At 33.7% G+C, this 16,529-nt stretch overlaps 2 protein-coding genes across 2 annotated transcripts; both read right to left on the reverse strand.

The window, feature by feature from the left end:
- Window positions 1-29: 29 nt before the first annotated feature.
- Window positions 30-7,266, reverse strand: LOC112516909 (probable ubiquitin-conjugating enzyme E2 26). The gene is made up of 8 exons (XM_025124159.1): window positions 7,017-7,266; window positions 6,824-6,941; window positions 4,369-4,554; window positions 3,075-3,935; window positions 2,921-2,984; window positions 1,851-1,990; window positions 1,436-1,747; window positions 30-473 (listed from the first exon to the last, which is right to left on the reverse strand). Exons 1-8 carry the CDS (start codon window positions 7,058-7,060, stop codon window positions 99-101), a joined length of 2,100 nt encoding a protein of 699 aa, XP_024979927.1. The 5' UTR covers window positions 7,061-7,266; the 3' UTR covers window positions 30-98.
- A 5,085-nt stretch (window positions 7,267-12,351) lies between these two features.
- LOC112516910 lies at window positions 12,352-13,577 on the reverse strand. The gene is made up of 2 exons (XM_025124160.1): window positions 12,550-13,577; window positions 12,352-12,438 (listed from the first exon to the last, which is right to left on the reverse strand). The coding sequence occupies exon 1, from the start codon at window positions 13,054-13,056 to the stop codon at window positions 12,622-12,624; it is 435 nt and encodes a 144-aa protein (XP_024979928.1). The 5' UTR covers window positions 13,057-13,577; the 3' UTR covers window positions 12,352-12,438; window positions 12,550-12,621.
- Window positions 13,578-16,529: the final 2,952 nt, after the last annotated feature.

A 16,529-nucleotide genomic window follows, 5' to 3' on the forward strand; every position in this document is an offset into this window, starting at 1 on the left:
CCCCACCCCACCCTATATACACACCATAATCATATAAGATCCGAACATAAAACCATCCATCCAAGATTTCAGCCATTATGATCAGATTGACATCTGTTTCACCAATAATGATTATAAGCAGCAGCAGATATGGGTGCAAAAGGGAAGGTAGAATAAGCAGGAGGATGAACAGCAGGAAGAGTTGGGGCAGATGCTGCCGGAACAGGAGCCGGTCGACTTATCTTTTCGCTTAAACCGATGAATTCTTGGGATTCTTTTGCTCCGATTTCTTTAAACGCGCTTATTAGAACCTTAACGTATGAGGCCACATTGTTCTTGAACTCGGTCGAGCAGCTTTTGCCACCCTCGTCTACATCTTGTACGCCTCCTTTCACAAGACACCCGACCTGCACACCTTCCGTATACGCTTTGCACGCCATCAGGATATCGCGTACACGATTACGGAAATGCCCAATCACCAAATCCTCGAAGTTCTGCAAATATCGTATCGTTAAGCATACCAACTCTAATACTGTGTTCTCGAAACCTTTTTTTTAGGAAGGACAGGGAAGGGAGGAAAAGTAAAAAAAAATCGTGTTCTCGAGACTTTTTAGGACAGAAAGGAAAGTCATCCCTAAACTTTACTTCCAATTGTGGAGGAAAGGGAAGAAAAGAAAAGAAATTAAAAAGATTACTAAAATTACAAAACCACCCCCAACCAGGATATATTTTAAAGGGTAAAAATAACCTCTTTTCTTTCCTTTCCCTCGTGTTCACGAACATGAAAAAGTTGTTTCTTTCTTTCCCTTCTCTTCCCTCTCGAGAGCACAAACAAAAAAATATTTTTCTTTTCCCTCCCTTCCTTCTCTAGTGAGCCTAAGGGTGCATTTAGCACGTGGGCATAATTGGATTCAACATGTGTAACATCCCCGGCAAACTGTACCATAACCGCTTTACCCACACCTGAACTCACGATTTTCAAAAGCATATGAAAGAGAAGTTATCTAGTCCCTTAAAAGGCGATATTTGTTCCCCTCCCCAACCGATGTTGTCTTATAAAGGACTGGATACCTCATCTATCAGAAGCATTTTGAAATTGTGAGTACAGGGTGAATAAAGCGAGTGTCTTAGAAGGAAACGGATACCTAATCTATCAGACGCGTTTTACAATTATGAGTCTAGGTGTAGATAAAGCGGACAATATCTGATACGGTTGGCTAGGGATGTTACGACAGAAGTGGCAAGAGTGAGGTAGGCAGTTGAAAGAGTTATGTGGAGTCTTAATTTTACATGAGTAGTTTAGTAATTTACATATCTTGTCCTATCTCCATATTTTTGTTCCATCTATTATGACGGGACAAATGTCATGTCCATGTCCTGCCAAACGTGGAACAACAAGTTTTTGTTCTCTCATGTCCTATGTATCAATCGCACCCTAGCGAAGAGCAAAATTTACCTTGGGTGGTTTTTTCATAGTATACACCATCGTTTTAAGCGATAAGATGAGGGTTTTCTCGTTATAGTCAATAGAACGTTTTTCGCCATACGCAGAGCCATTCGTATTTGCAAATCCAGGTTCGTTGAAGTACGGATTTGTGTTCAAGATCAGACCCTGTATCGAAACAAGAACTTGGAGCATAGTTGAAGTACCGGGTATCCACCTCTCCTTCGGGCCACCAGTCCACGTGTTTATAAGACTCAAACAAACTTTCCCACAATTGTATAGATTCGGATTGATACGAAGCCCGCCAGAGTGATAATGCACAAGCTGAAAAAAAAGCGATTGAATACTTGGATCTATCTCATGAAGTTAACAGTAAATATGCATCAAGAATTTAAAATCGATTGGATTAAGAAGGGGGAAGACGTACCGGTGGGACACTAGGATAGCTGCTCGGAAAAAAGATATCGAAGAAGAAGAGACCATCGTGATATGGAGTTCCCTCAGCTCCGATAATTACAGCTCTTAAAAGATCCATTCTTGATTCATAAACCCTAACAAATATTGTGTCTACACCCACATATAGAACTAATATCAATTTCAATTTCTTTATCAATGAACAGGTACTGAAAAAGTCGGGAGGAAAATATAAGAAATGTCCCAAGTATTTACTCCGCAAATTGTGTTTACATATAAGCTTTTCAATATTATACTCACTGACAATATACATAATTTGATGAAATTTATATAGCGTATATTTATCAATGAATACACACTATAAAATTAGTTCTATGGGTCTCAAATTATTTGTAGTTATATATAAGGGTTCAAACGAGAACGCCTTTATTTTACGGCAATACGAGAACAACTTTTTACTATAGTCCACATGTGATACTAAATCAGGGGTTATCAGTTATCACATGTGATAAGGGTGTTCGCTTTTTCATAAAACGGTGTTCTCGTTTGAACCTCCATCTATCTATCTATATAGGGTCAAGTTTAGGGGAAAACCCCAAAAATATGAAAAACTGATAAACACCTTTGTAACCAATCATCTGTACGGTATATATATGTTCATACAAGTAATTTGTCCAGTATGCACACGTGCATAGAAACCAAGAAACAACTTCAATTACTTGTATGCACATGTGTATAATGTAATGTCCAAATGAACGGTTACCAAGGTATCCCTCAATTTTTCATCTTTTTGAGGTTTTCCTCTAAACCTCCCTCTTGTGCTCTCTCTCTCTCTCTCTCTCTCTCTCTATATATATATATATATATATAAAAGATCCGGAGAGAACCCTCAAAATAAAAATAACCCAAAAACCCACTGAAACCGTTAGACTGAGGTAACCCAACGGATGTGGGTAAAAAGAACTTCAAAAAATAATCAAAAATGGGCAAATTCCAACAAAAATCAAAGAGGGAAACAAAATTTTTAATCTATGCATTGCTAATTCTAATGAATTAATAAAGGGATCAATTTGAAAGACATACCAGGCAAATCTTTCTCAAGAATCCTCCACTCATCTTGTATCTTTTTAGCCCAATTTTTTGGAGGCTGAAAGATATCACATATATATGTATAAAAGTGAAAAAATAACGATGAAAAACAACAACATATAAGCGAGTCAACATAAATCACACTCACCTGCTTCACTGCTGATCGCTGTTTCGAAAAAAAATGATCCGAATGGTCCAACACGGTATCAAACTTCTTGAAGCTTTCATACCTCTTCAGGACATCTTCATTATCACGCTTTGCCATGCTAGAGGAACTCCCAACTAAACTTGAACTTCTCGGGCTATTTACAGCATCCGGGCCCACTAACATATTTTCCATATGATATATACTATCAGTAGATTCAGGTAAAATAACACCACCTGAAAGAGCATCATTCAGCTCCATATGCGTCTTCATCATCGACTTATGCCATTCAGATATTGGTGTTTCTACTCCTAGAGGAGGCAAGAGGGAGAAACTCGAAGAAGTGGTACTACCCACTATAGGATTAGAAATATTAGAAAAATAAGAACCGGTACTAGCCGCGTTCATATCGCCTAATTGGTCGTATGTATAATTCGGGAAGTTTAGGTGCTGAATTTTGTGTGGGATCTCAATAGGAGGAACATTCTTGGAGAAACCGCTCCGACCAGCTGAATTCTTTTTCTTACTTCTAGAAAGCCTGGCAGATGACCCAAATTGATCAAACGGTGTATGTGAAGTTACCAACGGATTTGCAAATGCCATCTTGTTCATTTTGACTGTATCCGGCAACCAGGGAATAGGAACTTCGATACCAGAAGGGAGATCCATGTTATCAAAATGAGATTGCAAAGTCAAATAATCATCCTCGAAAACATAATCATCAGCGTACACATCAGACCCCACACCATCCAAATCAAAGAAGTTATCTGATCCTAGGGCAAAGCCCTTCGAAGAATGGCCCTGATCCACTGAGTTTAGTTGTGACACACTACTCGCATTCAGTGACATGATTGCAACGACATCCTACACCAGAGAAGAACAATATAAGTATATATAGAGAGAGGGGGGATTGAGGGGAAAACCCCCAAAAAATGAAAAATTGAGGAACACCCAAACTACTGTTCATCTGAACACTACACACATGTGCATACAAGTAATTGAAGATGTTTTCTGGTTTCTATGGTCGTGTGCATGTTATGCACATTTGTTAACTGGAAAAATTACTTGCAATTTACTCGTATGCACATGTGCATATCTTATAGATGAATGGTTACTAGGGTGTTCCTCGGTTTTTCATTTTTTGCGGTTTTCCCATGAACCTGACTCTAAATATGTATATGTATATTATATATATATATATATATATATATATAAGATTAATAGCAATAACTCACCAGAAATCAACATAAGAAGCATATTAATTTCAGTCATGATAAAGGTGGAAAAGCTTATATACCTTCCCTTTATTTGACTTGGCCTTCTTCATCGAGTGAACCATGTCCGTTGCATCTGATTGTGTTGCACTACTAGAACCCAATGAGATGGCCTTCATCTTTTTGTTCGACTCAACCTTCCCTTCAACAAAGACTACATCATTGCGGTCTTCATCCATGTCAACATCAATGATTTCATGATAGACAATCTGACAAATTGAGTGATTAAATAAGCACAGAATTTTCCAGAAAACATATTCTAGCAGATAGAGGAATCAATACAAGCACCGATATAACTCATGAAAAGAAAAGGCGAGCTAACATACAGGATCAATCATTCACCAATCAATGAATTTGATACTTATTTAAAAGAATGATTACACCAACAGAGTTCATAAAATATAGAAGCTTCTATGGCTCAATTTTGCTTTTCATTTCCCATTTATATTTTTATGTTTGCCATTTTTCTCTTCACGCACCCAAGTCACCGTTTTGGTTTTTAATCAAAACTTCAGTTAGTAAAGAATTAGAAACAATACAACGTTTTATCCCAATCTAATGGCATAACCAAGAACAAACCTTGGAGAACTTGTGAAGCAGAGAAACTTGGATACGACAATAGGGTATAAGAAAATTATTTCACCTCCCAAAGGAAACCCAAAATTTCTAGTTAAAAACTGTTGACAGAAAAAGACTCCTGAAAATCAAGAAAGTCATTTCTAAGGAAGCTGATGGATGGTGGTCTCGACTACCTCAATAAAAACTACAATAAAGATGAATATCTTACATGGAATGGTACCCAAACAAAAACCCTTAAACCAAACAATGGTTTTGGATCATCAAACACATTTCCAGTGTAATAAACGCCACGTGAGTGTTTACATGAACACAGAAAGAAAATATTGTAAAGTGGCCAAACAAATGCATCCAGTATACAATTTTAACGTTTCTCAAGAGCAAAGCCCTCGTTCTGCAGTATAGCAAGTGATTGCAGGCATATGGAACGAATGCACATAATCTAAACCAGACTATGAAGAATTAGATCCGTAGTTAATCACATATCTATTTCTCTTTCTTGACATTTGAACTTAAACCATCTAACTATATTTCATAATCACCACCATCAATCTCCCTACAACTCCTCCACAGCTTTTTCTTTGTCAAACTTCGCTACCCTCCTTTGTTTTCTTAAAAAAGGCAAATTTCCCATTTTCCTGAAGTGTAAGAGATGATATCATCCAACTCTACATGTTGTATGTATGTTATAGATGTAAAATTGCTTGTAATTGCTCATGCATTTCATACCAAAAGAAATTAATGACACAAGTACTCTGTCAATAGCATGCTTATATATGAAAGAAAGAAACCAAGTACAAGCAATAAATTAAGAAAAGGTACAACTCATCACACGAAATTAACAATGATTGATCGACAAATTATGACTTTAGTACTACTACGGACAAAAATACTAACTTCTCATTAAATCAATTAAAATTTTACAACATGAAGTGACAGTGAAGATGGAAAAAATGCCAATGACATACATAAAATGAAAGCATAACTCCAGAAAAATAAAAAACCACATAACAATCTAATACGCAGAAAGAAGAAAACAACTCACGATTTTTTGAATAGCTAATATAATATTTAACAAATAGACACAAATCTCTTTTCTTGTTAATTCAAAATACCTCCCCAGCTAGTAGCAAAAGAATACTTGGTCGAACAAGTGTTGTTAAAAAAAATATTTCCTTTCCTTTCTCTACTAAGGAAAATAATGATAAGCTTCCTCCCAAATGCGGGAGAAAAGGGAAGGAAATGAAAGAAAATAAAACCCTTTAAAAAATTATTAGAAATTAAAAATCCCCTTGTGGCCACGGAGGTTCAAATGCGGTGACTCCGGGCTATCTGCAAAGCAGATGGTCGTACTGGGATTAGTCGGCTCGCATAGCGGGTTGGATATCCAGGTTAATAAAAAAAAAACTATACCATCTTGCATTCTAAAGGATATATTTTTAAAGGGTATATTAGTATAAATAGCATCTTCGAATTTGAAAAATTATTTTCTTTCTTTCGTTTCCTTCTTTTTCCTTCCGGAAACATAAACAAAAAAAATCCTTTCTTTTCCTTCAATTTCTTTTCTTTTCCTTTATCCCAAAATTCGAGAACACAAGTTAGGGTTACATATCAAGAAACAAAGCAAAAAAATGTGCACAGAAACAAAACCAGCATCCAGATTGCAGTCCTAAAAACATCCCAAATTATAAAAACGATTATATAAAGCTACTATCATAAAATCAATCCACGAAAATGGTCAATTTCCCTAGCATAGAAGCCCTAGACTTCATCGAAAGAATCAAACAGCAAATAGCACCATCAACATACTAACGACCTTAGTCACTTCCAATCAATTGCATTAACAATCAACCCACTTGATATAAATCAAAAAAACCAGCATTAGTTATCCGATTTATGTACCTCCTTTGATTCAATCGCCTTAGCCTTCGATTTCGATGTCCGATTATGCGTTGGAGGAGCAATCTCGATCACTTCAGGTTCCATACACGCTGAACTACTCCCTGGAAACACTCTTTTCCTAAAAATCAAAATCCAAACACGTAAATACACAGATATAGCGATATACCCATAACTCAACGATAGGAAGTTTTACTTGGATTTCTGAGGGATATATCTTGTAATCGCCGAAGACTCCATTCTCGGAACTGCCAACAGTGAATATAGGCAACAGAAATAAATGGGAGATGATCAAAACCCTCTTTTCTAGGGTTTCCGCACTCCGATCACTATAAAATACCGCTTAATTTGGGGATAAAAATAGAACAAAAAAAAACCCTTCGATTTCTCGTCCTCAATGGCGAAATTGACCCTTTGTGGTCCGATTACTCGTCGAATTGAGGGTTTGAGAGCTCCGTGGGTTTACTCAGAAGATCTTGGTCGTAGATTGCGGTGCGTTCTTAAGTACCTTCACCATGACTGCCTTCTATGATAGCTACGGTAGAGAGTGTCACGTACGATCAAATCGCGGAAGATTTTTGGCCGTTAGATTAAGTTTTATTTGTTGTGAGCTACGTGGACAGTCACGATGAGGAGGTCGTGGGACTGGAAAAATGCATGCATTTTGCCACGTAGGACAGCCGGATCCGTTTAATCTCGTGTTTAATTGCCGCACGGTGGTAAACACGTGAGCTTTTTATAAAATCTTTATATCATTTTTTGGGAAAAATTTCAAAAAAACTCGGTCATATTATAAGAAAAAATAAATAATTACAAGATATTTCAGTTTTAAGAGGTTGTTTGTTTATCTCTTAATAGTTATATTAAGAAACAATTTTTGAATTGTTAAAAAGTGAATCTTATTTGGCAAAAAAAAAAAATTTGTCCCTTAATGATTCTAAAACCATCTGAATTATTTTGTATCTTTAACCTCTCTTAACCATTAAGCATCCTAATTTCATTATAAACAATTAGCAAACAATTATATTTCATTTTACACTATATCATGAGAGTCTCTTAATCATTCTAACCACCTAATCATTTTGCATCAAACCATTCAACAACTGTTAAACAGTCTCTTAATCTGATCCAAATGCATTAAAAAGCAAACGGAATAGTAAAGCTTACTCTATAGCACAGTGTATCATATTCTTGATGGCATAGCATGACATTGCAGTAGCGACACGTATGACATTGTGCTGATAACATATTACTGAAAAAAAACTAAATAGAACAACAATAGAATATACAGAGAGAATGTATAATTTTCATTGATCATAAGTCTTTTTTATATGAATGAACCACAAGTAGATAACTACGAGATATTTCAGTTATAATCTAACTTTAATATATCTTTATCTATCTATATCTCTATAGTCATATCATTTAGACGATCTATCCTACAACAAATCAACTGTTACAGATATAATTTTAACCCAAAAAAATTACATGATACCTGCTAGAAAGGTTTTAAACTAAGAAAACCTAAATCAGCTTTACCATTTCAAACCCCTCGTCGCTTTATCTTCATCTGCTCTCTATCATCACCCAACAGAGCTGTTGGCCCATATCATTCATTGATTTCCCTCTTGTTTCCCTTTTTCCTTTTTCGATTCTTCAATTTTTTTCGTATGTCTATACGCGATCCATTAATTTGTTGTAAAATAGTAAGTACAATTTAACATTCATATTTGAATTCTGTAACTAATTGTAGATAAATATAATCAAATACAAGATAAAATTATCATTTAGAATATATCTAAGATACAATTAGGATAATTATTGAGTTTTAACAGGATATTTAATTATTATCTTTATAATAATTATATTATTAACCAAAATAAATTATTTCGTCATTAAACGTAAATTAAATTATAATAAAAAAATGATAACTGTTATGTATTTTTTAATTTTTATGGTATTTTCAAATTTATACTTAAAAAAACATTATTGTTTGTTCAAAACCACATAAATTCATATTGTAATATCGATAAAGACCAAAAAATAAAACGAAACATTAAAATCGAAATATATCTCGTTACATTATACGAGTACCTTTCTACTATTATAAAAAGTTATAAAAGCATTAGTTTTTGTAATACGTAATTTCTTAATTTTTAAATTTATGAATATTTTTTAACCATTATATTTTTTAAATTCACGTACTTTAAAAAGTTTGCTGAAAGATGCCATTTTATGAATATTTTATTGAATATTATCATTTTATAAAAAAGTTGTTGAAAGTTACGATTTTATATATTTACAAAAGGTAAATTACATGAAAAAATAATGAAATTTAATTTGATTTATATTTTGGGTAATTTATTTTCAAAACTTTCATTTTGGTATCTAAGATGTAAAATTTTAAACATTTAAGTATTCGGATAACCGGTTGAAAACAAATTTAGATTAAAAAAAGGATTGATTTTAAATTTTATAAAATTCATATCTCTAACTACATCAGCAAATAATATTGAGTTGGATATCACATCATTCGCCACATCAACATGATAATCAGTTAATGTTTCAATCGATTAACCGAGTACTTAAATGTTTTAAACTTTACAGCTTAAGTACCAAAATAAAAGTTTTAAAAGTTAGTTACCTAAAATATAAATCAAATTAAAATACATTACATTTTCAGCAATTTGACCTTTATAAAAATTTGTTAAAAGTTACGATTTTATATAAAACTTATTAGAACTTATGATATAAATAAATGATGTTGGAAATTATTATTTTATATTAAATTTGTTTAGAAATTATTAAAATTTTATGAAAAGTTTGTTGAAAACCACATTTTATATAAAATTTGTTTGAAGGTTTGTTAAGTATTAAATGTATTGAATATTTAATTGTGTATATATGTGATACCGCAAAATTTTAGTTTTTATCGTAAACCAAATATTGAAAAAGTAATTAAATTTTTTATTTAAAAAATAAATTTCAAAATTAATAGTTGTATTTTTTATTTTTTATAAAAAGGTGGTTATAACTATCTTTTTAACCACATCTATTGGATAATCGTAATCAATCAACGGGTTGGAAGAGAAAACATGAAAAACACACACACACACACACACACATATATATATATGTGTGTGTGTGTGTGTGTGTGATTTTTAGTTAGGAGTGTGCATCGAGCGGGTCGGGTGGGATTCAGGTGGGCAAATCAAATACCCATTCGGATATGGAAATCAAGCCTCAATTTTTGAGTATCGGAATTTTGGATTGCTTCGGTTCGGGTTGGAGGTTGGCTGGGTTCGAATTTTAGTTATAATGCAAAAATATATATATATATATATATATATATATATATTTAATCGGTTTTGAGAATTAATAAATTGATAGTATGCTTAGAAACTAGAAGAAAAAAAACATGTCTGACTAAGATTTTAGAATTTTTAGAAGAAGAATTAGATAAATTAGTGTTTAAAACATATGTGTGTGTGTATATTTCGGGTTCTCGAGCAGATCAATTGGTCAAAAATAAAACCCGACCCCAACCCAAATTCCCACCAAATATGTCAGGGCATTTGGGTTTTGCATAAACACCTTATTTTCAGTTCGGGTTCGAAATTTGGACCATTCGGGTTTTGGACAACCCTAATTTCAATCTAAAATGATTATGATAGTGATGTCTTTAGGCACATTGATTAAATGGCACTCAGGAGACACATTAAATCTCAAAAAATCAGTATGTGACACCGACGTATGTTTTGTTCGTAAATTCAAGAAACAAGAAACTATGGATTTTTGATATAATGAAAACGATACATCAATTTCCGTGTTGAATATGGACATCAAAGACAAAAGGAAATAACGTGCAAAGTCATAATGATAACGAGTTTGTTCATTCGCTAAATCACCAAACTTTATCAATTTTTGGATGATGATCGGTCATATTAGAAGTCGATATTTGTCTATGATTACAAATATGATTTATAATTCCTTTTTAGTAATCGTAGGTTTTCGGGACAGCTTGCGTGCATCAACTAATCCCCTAAACGACCAGGAATAGCCTGAAGTCATCACAACTCAGTAGAAACATGCAGAAGCTAGAATCAAGGTCATGTTTGTTGGCATCTTAATGAGCTTAACAAGACTCATAATTTATTCGGTCAGCTATACATGACTGTTTCATAATGGTTTAATAATATAAAAAGTGATTTATTTAGTAAATTTTTATGTAAGCTTTATACAGATAGCCGAGTTTATCTAAATTGGTCCCTCCCAATTAAAATACACATTTCTTTCATCTATGGAAAACCTTTTTCTAAACAAAAACTTTATCGATCTATACAGACTTAATTCACAGAGACAACTTTGTCTATACAGGACTTGATGAAAATCCAACCCAACAACCCCACCATCGTCACTAGAAGCAACCACCACCGCCTCCGTCTCCGTCTCCGCCACGCCCTTAGCACCAGGTCATCACCTGCTGCGGACGCCATTCGATTTCTTTTCCTTTGCCCCTGATTCTCAATCACCACCATTTTGCGTTGAGATTGTTTGTTCATTATTGAAAGAGCACAACCTGTTCGATAAAATGTCTATAAGAGATCGTTCTTGGTTGTAAGATGAAAAAGAACCCAAATCTTGCATTGTACGACAAGGGTTTTATACCGAAGGAACCAATGATGGCGGGTTTCAAGTTTCCAGTAATCAAGACTTCTTTACTCCGGATATAAAGAAAGAAGCAAGAAATCGTAATCTTTAAATACATACCATTTTAAGCCGAATTTGGAGTCTCTTTTAGGTATCCATTTCCCTCTGCAACTCACCATGCCTTCATACGACACCTGCACGAAAGTGATACGATCACATAGAATCATAGATACAGTTTGTATACATCCGAAACATTTCTCCTAACCAAATTACGAGCAAAAGAGAAGCAGCTATGGTGTCGCCATAATCGAGACTTAAACAAAGGTAACGTTCCACTCCAAGAAAACAGCAAACTCACTTCTAGACTGATATTCCTTCTTCATTTGCAGCACCATTGCAAACAGCGGCAACTGCGAATATGGCGATTGCACCATATGCACATGGGATCACTGATGCACAAGGGCAGATCCAAACGAGAACCATATGTATTTTGAGAATTTGAGAACCAGCTATTCATGTTTTATTCATGATGAATGTTGTGAATGATATTCATTACAAAAATGTATGATTCATAACTATTTAGGGTTATTCATGAATAATACATGAAATAGTTGGTTCATAGGTATGTTTCTCATTTGAACCCCCGACAAATTCATTCAAGATTATGCAAACAAACTCATCCAAGAAAACCAACATGAAACAGATGTTTTACAACTGAAACACACACACGATTACACGAAACCTACGATTTCCAACTGTTCTTAACCTTCCAAGTTCCATGATTCAAGAACTCATGCTTTATCGATCGAACGACTTCGTGTGAAATAAGATCAAGCATTCAAGCAATAAACATGAAATCATTTAAAGAAGAACAAACAGAGTAAACATCAACAAACTTCACATTTATTTCCAGGAAAATAGAAATTTTACATCAAAGACAACAATAGGATCCCAACAAAGCCATCAATCTGCACTGTAAACACAAAAAGATTGAACTCAATGCATACCCACATGATCTACAAATCTCAAATAACTAAATCCCATAACATGATTGATCCAAATGCCCAATTCATCTTTACCTCACCAAACAAAACCAAACTGTAGTGTTCATCCATCCATTCAAGAAATCTTGAAATCAGTTGTGGTGTGCCCTAATCATACTTTTCTCTCCAACTGTACACAAGAAAAAGAACCCATGAAATTGCCAAGACAAAATCCCCCACCACCAATCTCAGCCAATCACGGCCAAGATCTTCAAGTTTTCTCTCAAAATATATCCTCCAAATTCCCATTGCAATATGAAGAACAACACACCCTTTGGCAAAAAAGCTCTGAAAATCCCTATCTTTCACAAATGCCACCATGAACAAAAGGAACCCAACAGCAAATAAAAGCAACCCAGAGAACGAATCAGATGTCTGAATCAATAACTGATCACGAGGGGTTGATCCCAATAGTTTGCTGGCTGTTTCACTTCCATGGCTGAATGCAAACACTTGAGGGCTATAGAACATCATAAACGTGCCAGAAGTTAAAGCCACTAGGGAATGAAGCATACAGATTGTACAAAACCCTGATGATCCCATATTTTCGAGTGTTTTTTAGCTAAAAAAACTCTGAATTTAATCAATGATAAATAGAACCATTTGAATCAAATAATTAGACCTAAATTGAGCCAAATGTACAAGATAAATCCAAACCCCCCTTTTTTCTCTGATACAGTAAACCCTAACACACCAAAATTCATTATCGTCTGAAACAATCGACGAACACCCAGAAGATTTCTTGACATAAATTAACCAAAATTGACGAAATTTAACTAAAATAACAACACCCACCTCAAGTTCCGACTGTTGAGATCCCCGAATCATAAAAAGAAAGAAAGCGAACCCTAATCATCGGTCGGATCTCGACGATTAACGAACAAGAAGCTAGAAATGCTAACCGTAAAAATTGGGGATAAAATTCACTGGGAAATCTTGAAAATTTATGAGAAGAGGGGTGTAGGGGAAAAACAAAATATGATGAAGATGGAAAAGGATGGAAGCTTGTTCATTAATGGGCGACAACGATGGTTCTTGGGCATGAATAAATGCTGGAGATATCATCAGAATGTTGTGTTATGCGTATGCGTATAGATAATTAAACTTTTTACTTGTTTAGTTGTTAGAAGACAACATCTGAATTTGTTAAAAGACTGTATTTGAATCGATAAGAAATTAATCTTATTTGCCAAAAAAATATTTGTTTCTTAACGGTTCTAAATTTCTCTGAATGATTTTGTATTATGAGTCTCTTTTAACCATTCAGCGTCCTAATTTTATTGTAAACATTTATCAAACAATTATATTTTATTTTGTACTATATCATGAGGATCATTCCAACCACTTAATCATTATGCATCAAATTATTCAGCAATCGTCAAACAACCCCAAATTAAATATAGTAAAATTTGATTTTGGTCCATGTATATAACTTTTAAGGGATATTGTTTTTAAATTTTAAAAATTCATATTTGTTTCGGCATGTTTGTCAATTCCTAACTGTTTTGGTACTTTTGTTTGATGGTCGTTGACTTTTCTTTGTTAAGTATAGTTAAATGAAGGACATTTTAGTCATATTTTTATTTTATTTTATATTGACATTAAAGACATATTGTATTTTTAATTTTTAATTGCAAAACGAAACAAGGAAATAAAAAGGATAACCATCATTTTTAGTTTTCCACTTTTTTTATTTTACAATTTAAATTTAAAAAAATGTAATGTATTTTGTTATTTTAATGTAATGAAAACAGTCAAAATGACTAAAATGCCTCTAATTTAATTGAAGTTAATGGAGTTAGACAGAATGGCTAGAACCATTGAGAACAAGTGTTGTACTCGTCCGTTAGTCTGCATAACCATATTCCTTACAGTAATAACTTCACTGCCCCCTTCGCCTTTCTTGGACTTCACCGATTTGTCTCTTCGTCCGTAACCATTTCTCTCATCCGTTTACTCGATTTTTTTGTCGTGAAGACATACTTGATCTGCGACTTTCTTTTATAACAACTCTGAACCATCTAAAGTAAAAGAAACCTAAAAGCAACTTCCACTCTTTGTGACCTTGCTTTCAACTCGATATTGAACCACTTGTGCTACCTTATGCTTGATTTTCTCCATGTTCGGTTTTCCTATTTCAACGAATCTTTTCTTATCTACTTCCGTTTATGTATCAGGGATTTGTTAACGTTTCCTCTAACTCCTGTTTGGTTTGCATCAATGAAACGGGTTTGAGGGGATTTAGATTTCAATCTAGTCCCATGTTTGGTTTGTTGGATTGTCTGGATTTGAAATCATATGATTTAATTGAAATCCTACAAAAATAGGTTTTGAAATCCTTACGGGGTGCTTGGGATTTCACGGAATTTCGTAAGATTGTATACAATAAGGATTTAAAAAATGTTAAAAACAGTTGTTTTGTAATAATAAATTGATAAAAATGTAATTCAATTATTTATCAAATTTTTTGTATCAATCAAGTTACAAGATGTGACAACTGTCAAATTTAAACTTTCAGGTTAGCTCTTATTAAGTTTATATTAGTGTTATTGAAGATAATTTATAAGATTAGAAGTTAGTTAGGTTAGTTTGGTCGAAAAATTTCTAGAGATTCCGGCAGTTGCTTAGAAAGTCCGGTTACGACCCGTAATTATCTGAAACGTCTTAGACAGTGCCAAATGTTCTAATACCTAATTTATATAAAACACGAAGTTTTAGTGTTTTAAATATAAAACATTTTTATTTAAATGAATTTAGCCATCATGGGTTTTTAATTTGAAGAAAAATGTCAAAATTGAGAAAAATGACATTTTAACAAATTTGGGCTTAATGTTTATAAAAAAAATTATTATTATTATTGTGGGCTTGGGATCCCATGGCTGGCCCCCTCCTATTACCCACATATAAATATCATCATTTCTCAAATTACAACTCATTTTCTCATTTCAAATTTTGAAACTCCTCTCCCTCTCTCTCTCTAAACTCAAGAGTCACCTAAGAATCATCTTCTTCATCTTTCCTACTCCAGCCCATTTCTCCATATTTCTCCATCAAAATAGCAAGGATTTGAAAATACTACATCCCTCACATCAACAATCAAGGTAACATCTTCATCTCCCTATTTTTCTTGCAAATTTTGGAAGAAAAACCCACTTTTTATGCATTTCTATCTACTATCTTCTAACCTCAGAAAATTCTGAGTTTTAAGGAGAGATTACACACCAAAAACATGTAAAAATGTTCATATGATGGTGGTAATCTATGACCCAAACATTAGAACTMAAGAAGATAGGTAGAATCATGATTTTATGTGAGTTTGATTCTTAAAAATGGCATTTTTAGTGCTGACAGATTATGTGCATGTGCATAAATCGTCCATATCTTGAAAATAATATGTTCAAATGTTATGAATCTTCTTCTAAAAGTTTATTTATTGATTTGGGGTTGTAATCCAATTGGTCTCACTCAAAAACATTGAGTTTTGACTCCCCAAATACTCAAAACATTATGTATATGCATCTGAGAGTTTTTAAGTGGGTAAACCCTACTTTAAACAACCATAACTCTCTAGATAATCATTCAAAATCATTGATTTTTCTTCTGGAAGTTAACTTAATGAGTTACCTTTCAAATTCCACTGATTTTATTCAAAAATGTGGTGATTTGAGGTTTTAACTACTCAAAACAAAGTGAGCATGCAATCTGTCCGAATCTGACAGATTTGTATATGTATGTTTCAACGACCATATCTATTTCAAAACTCGATGAAAAAGGATGATTCTTAATTTGAGAGTTAACCATATGAGTTATCTTCTGCATGCAAGTGGAATCACATGAAAATATGGAGTTTTGTTCTCCAAACACCTAAAACACTTTAGGTGTGCAAACTGTGAAACCACCAGTAGGTAACTCCTACTTTGTATGCTAATATCTCTTTATTTACTTGCTCTTTGTGTATGATTCTTCTTCTGAAATTTTCTTTTATGAGTTAGGGTTCATATGAACCCAGTTTCACT

Source organism: Cynara cardunculus (assembly GCF_001531365.2).
Source record: "Cynara cardunculus var. scolymus isolate 2C chromosome LG 8, CcrdV1, whole genome shotgun sequence".
In the NCBI taxonomy this organism is placed as follows: Eukaryota; Viridiplantae; Streptophyta; class Magnoliopsida; order Asterales; family Asteraceae; genus Cynara; species Cynara cardunculus.

Coding starts and splice junctions, on each gene's coding strand:
- LOC112516909 (XM_025124159.1), bottom strand. CDS start 7,060: ATGGAGTCTTCGGCGATTACAAGATATATCCCTCAGAAATCCAA. Junction 4,555..6,823: donor AGGCGATTGAATCAAAGGAG/GTACATAAATCG, acceptor TCAATTTGTCAG/ATTGTCTATCATGAAATCAT. Junction 1,748..1,850: donor GCTATCCTAGTGTCCCACCG/GTACGTCTTCCC, acceptor CTTTTTTTTCAG/CTTGTGCATTATCACTCTGG.
- LOC112516910 (XM_025124160.1), bottom strand. CDS start 13,056: ATGGGATCATCAGGGTTTTGTACAATCTGTATGCTTCATTCCCTAGTG.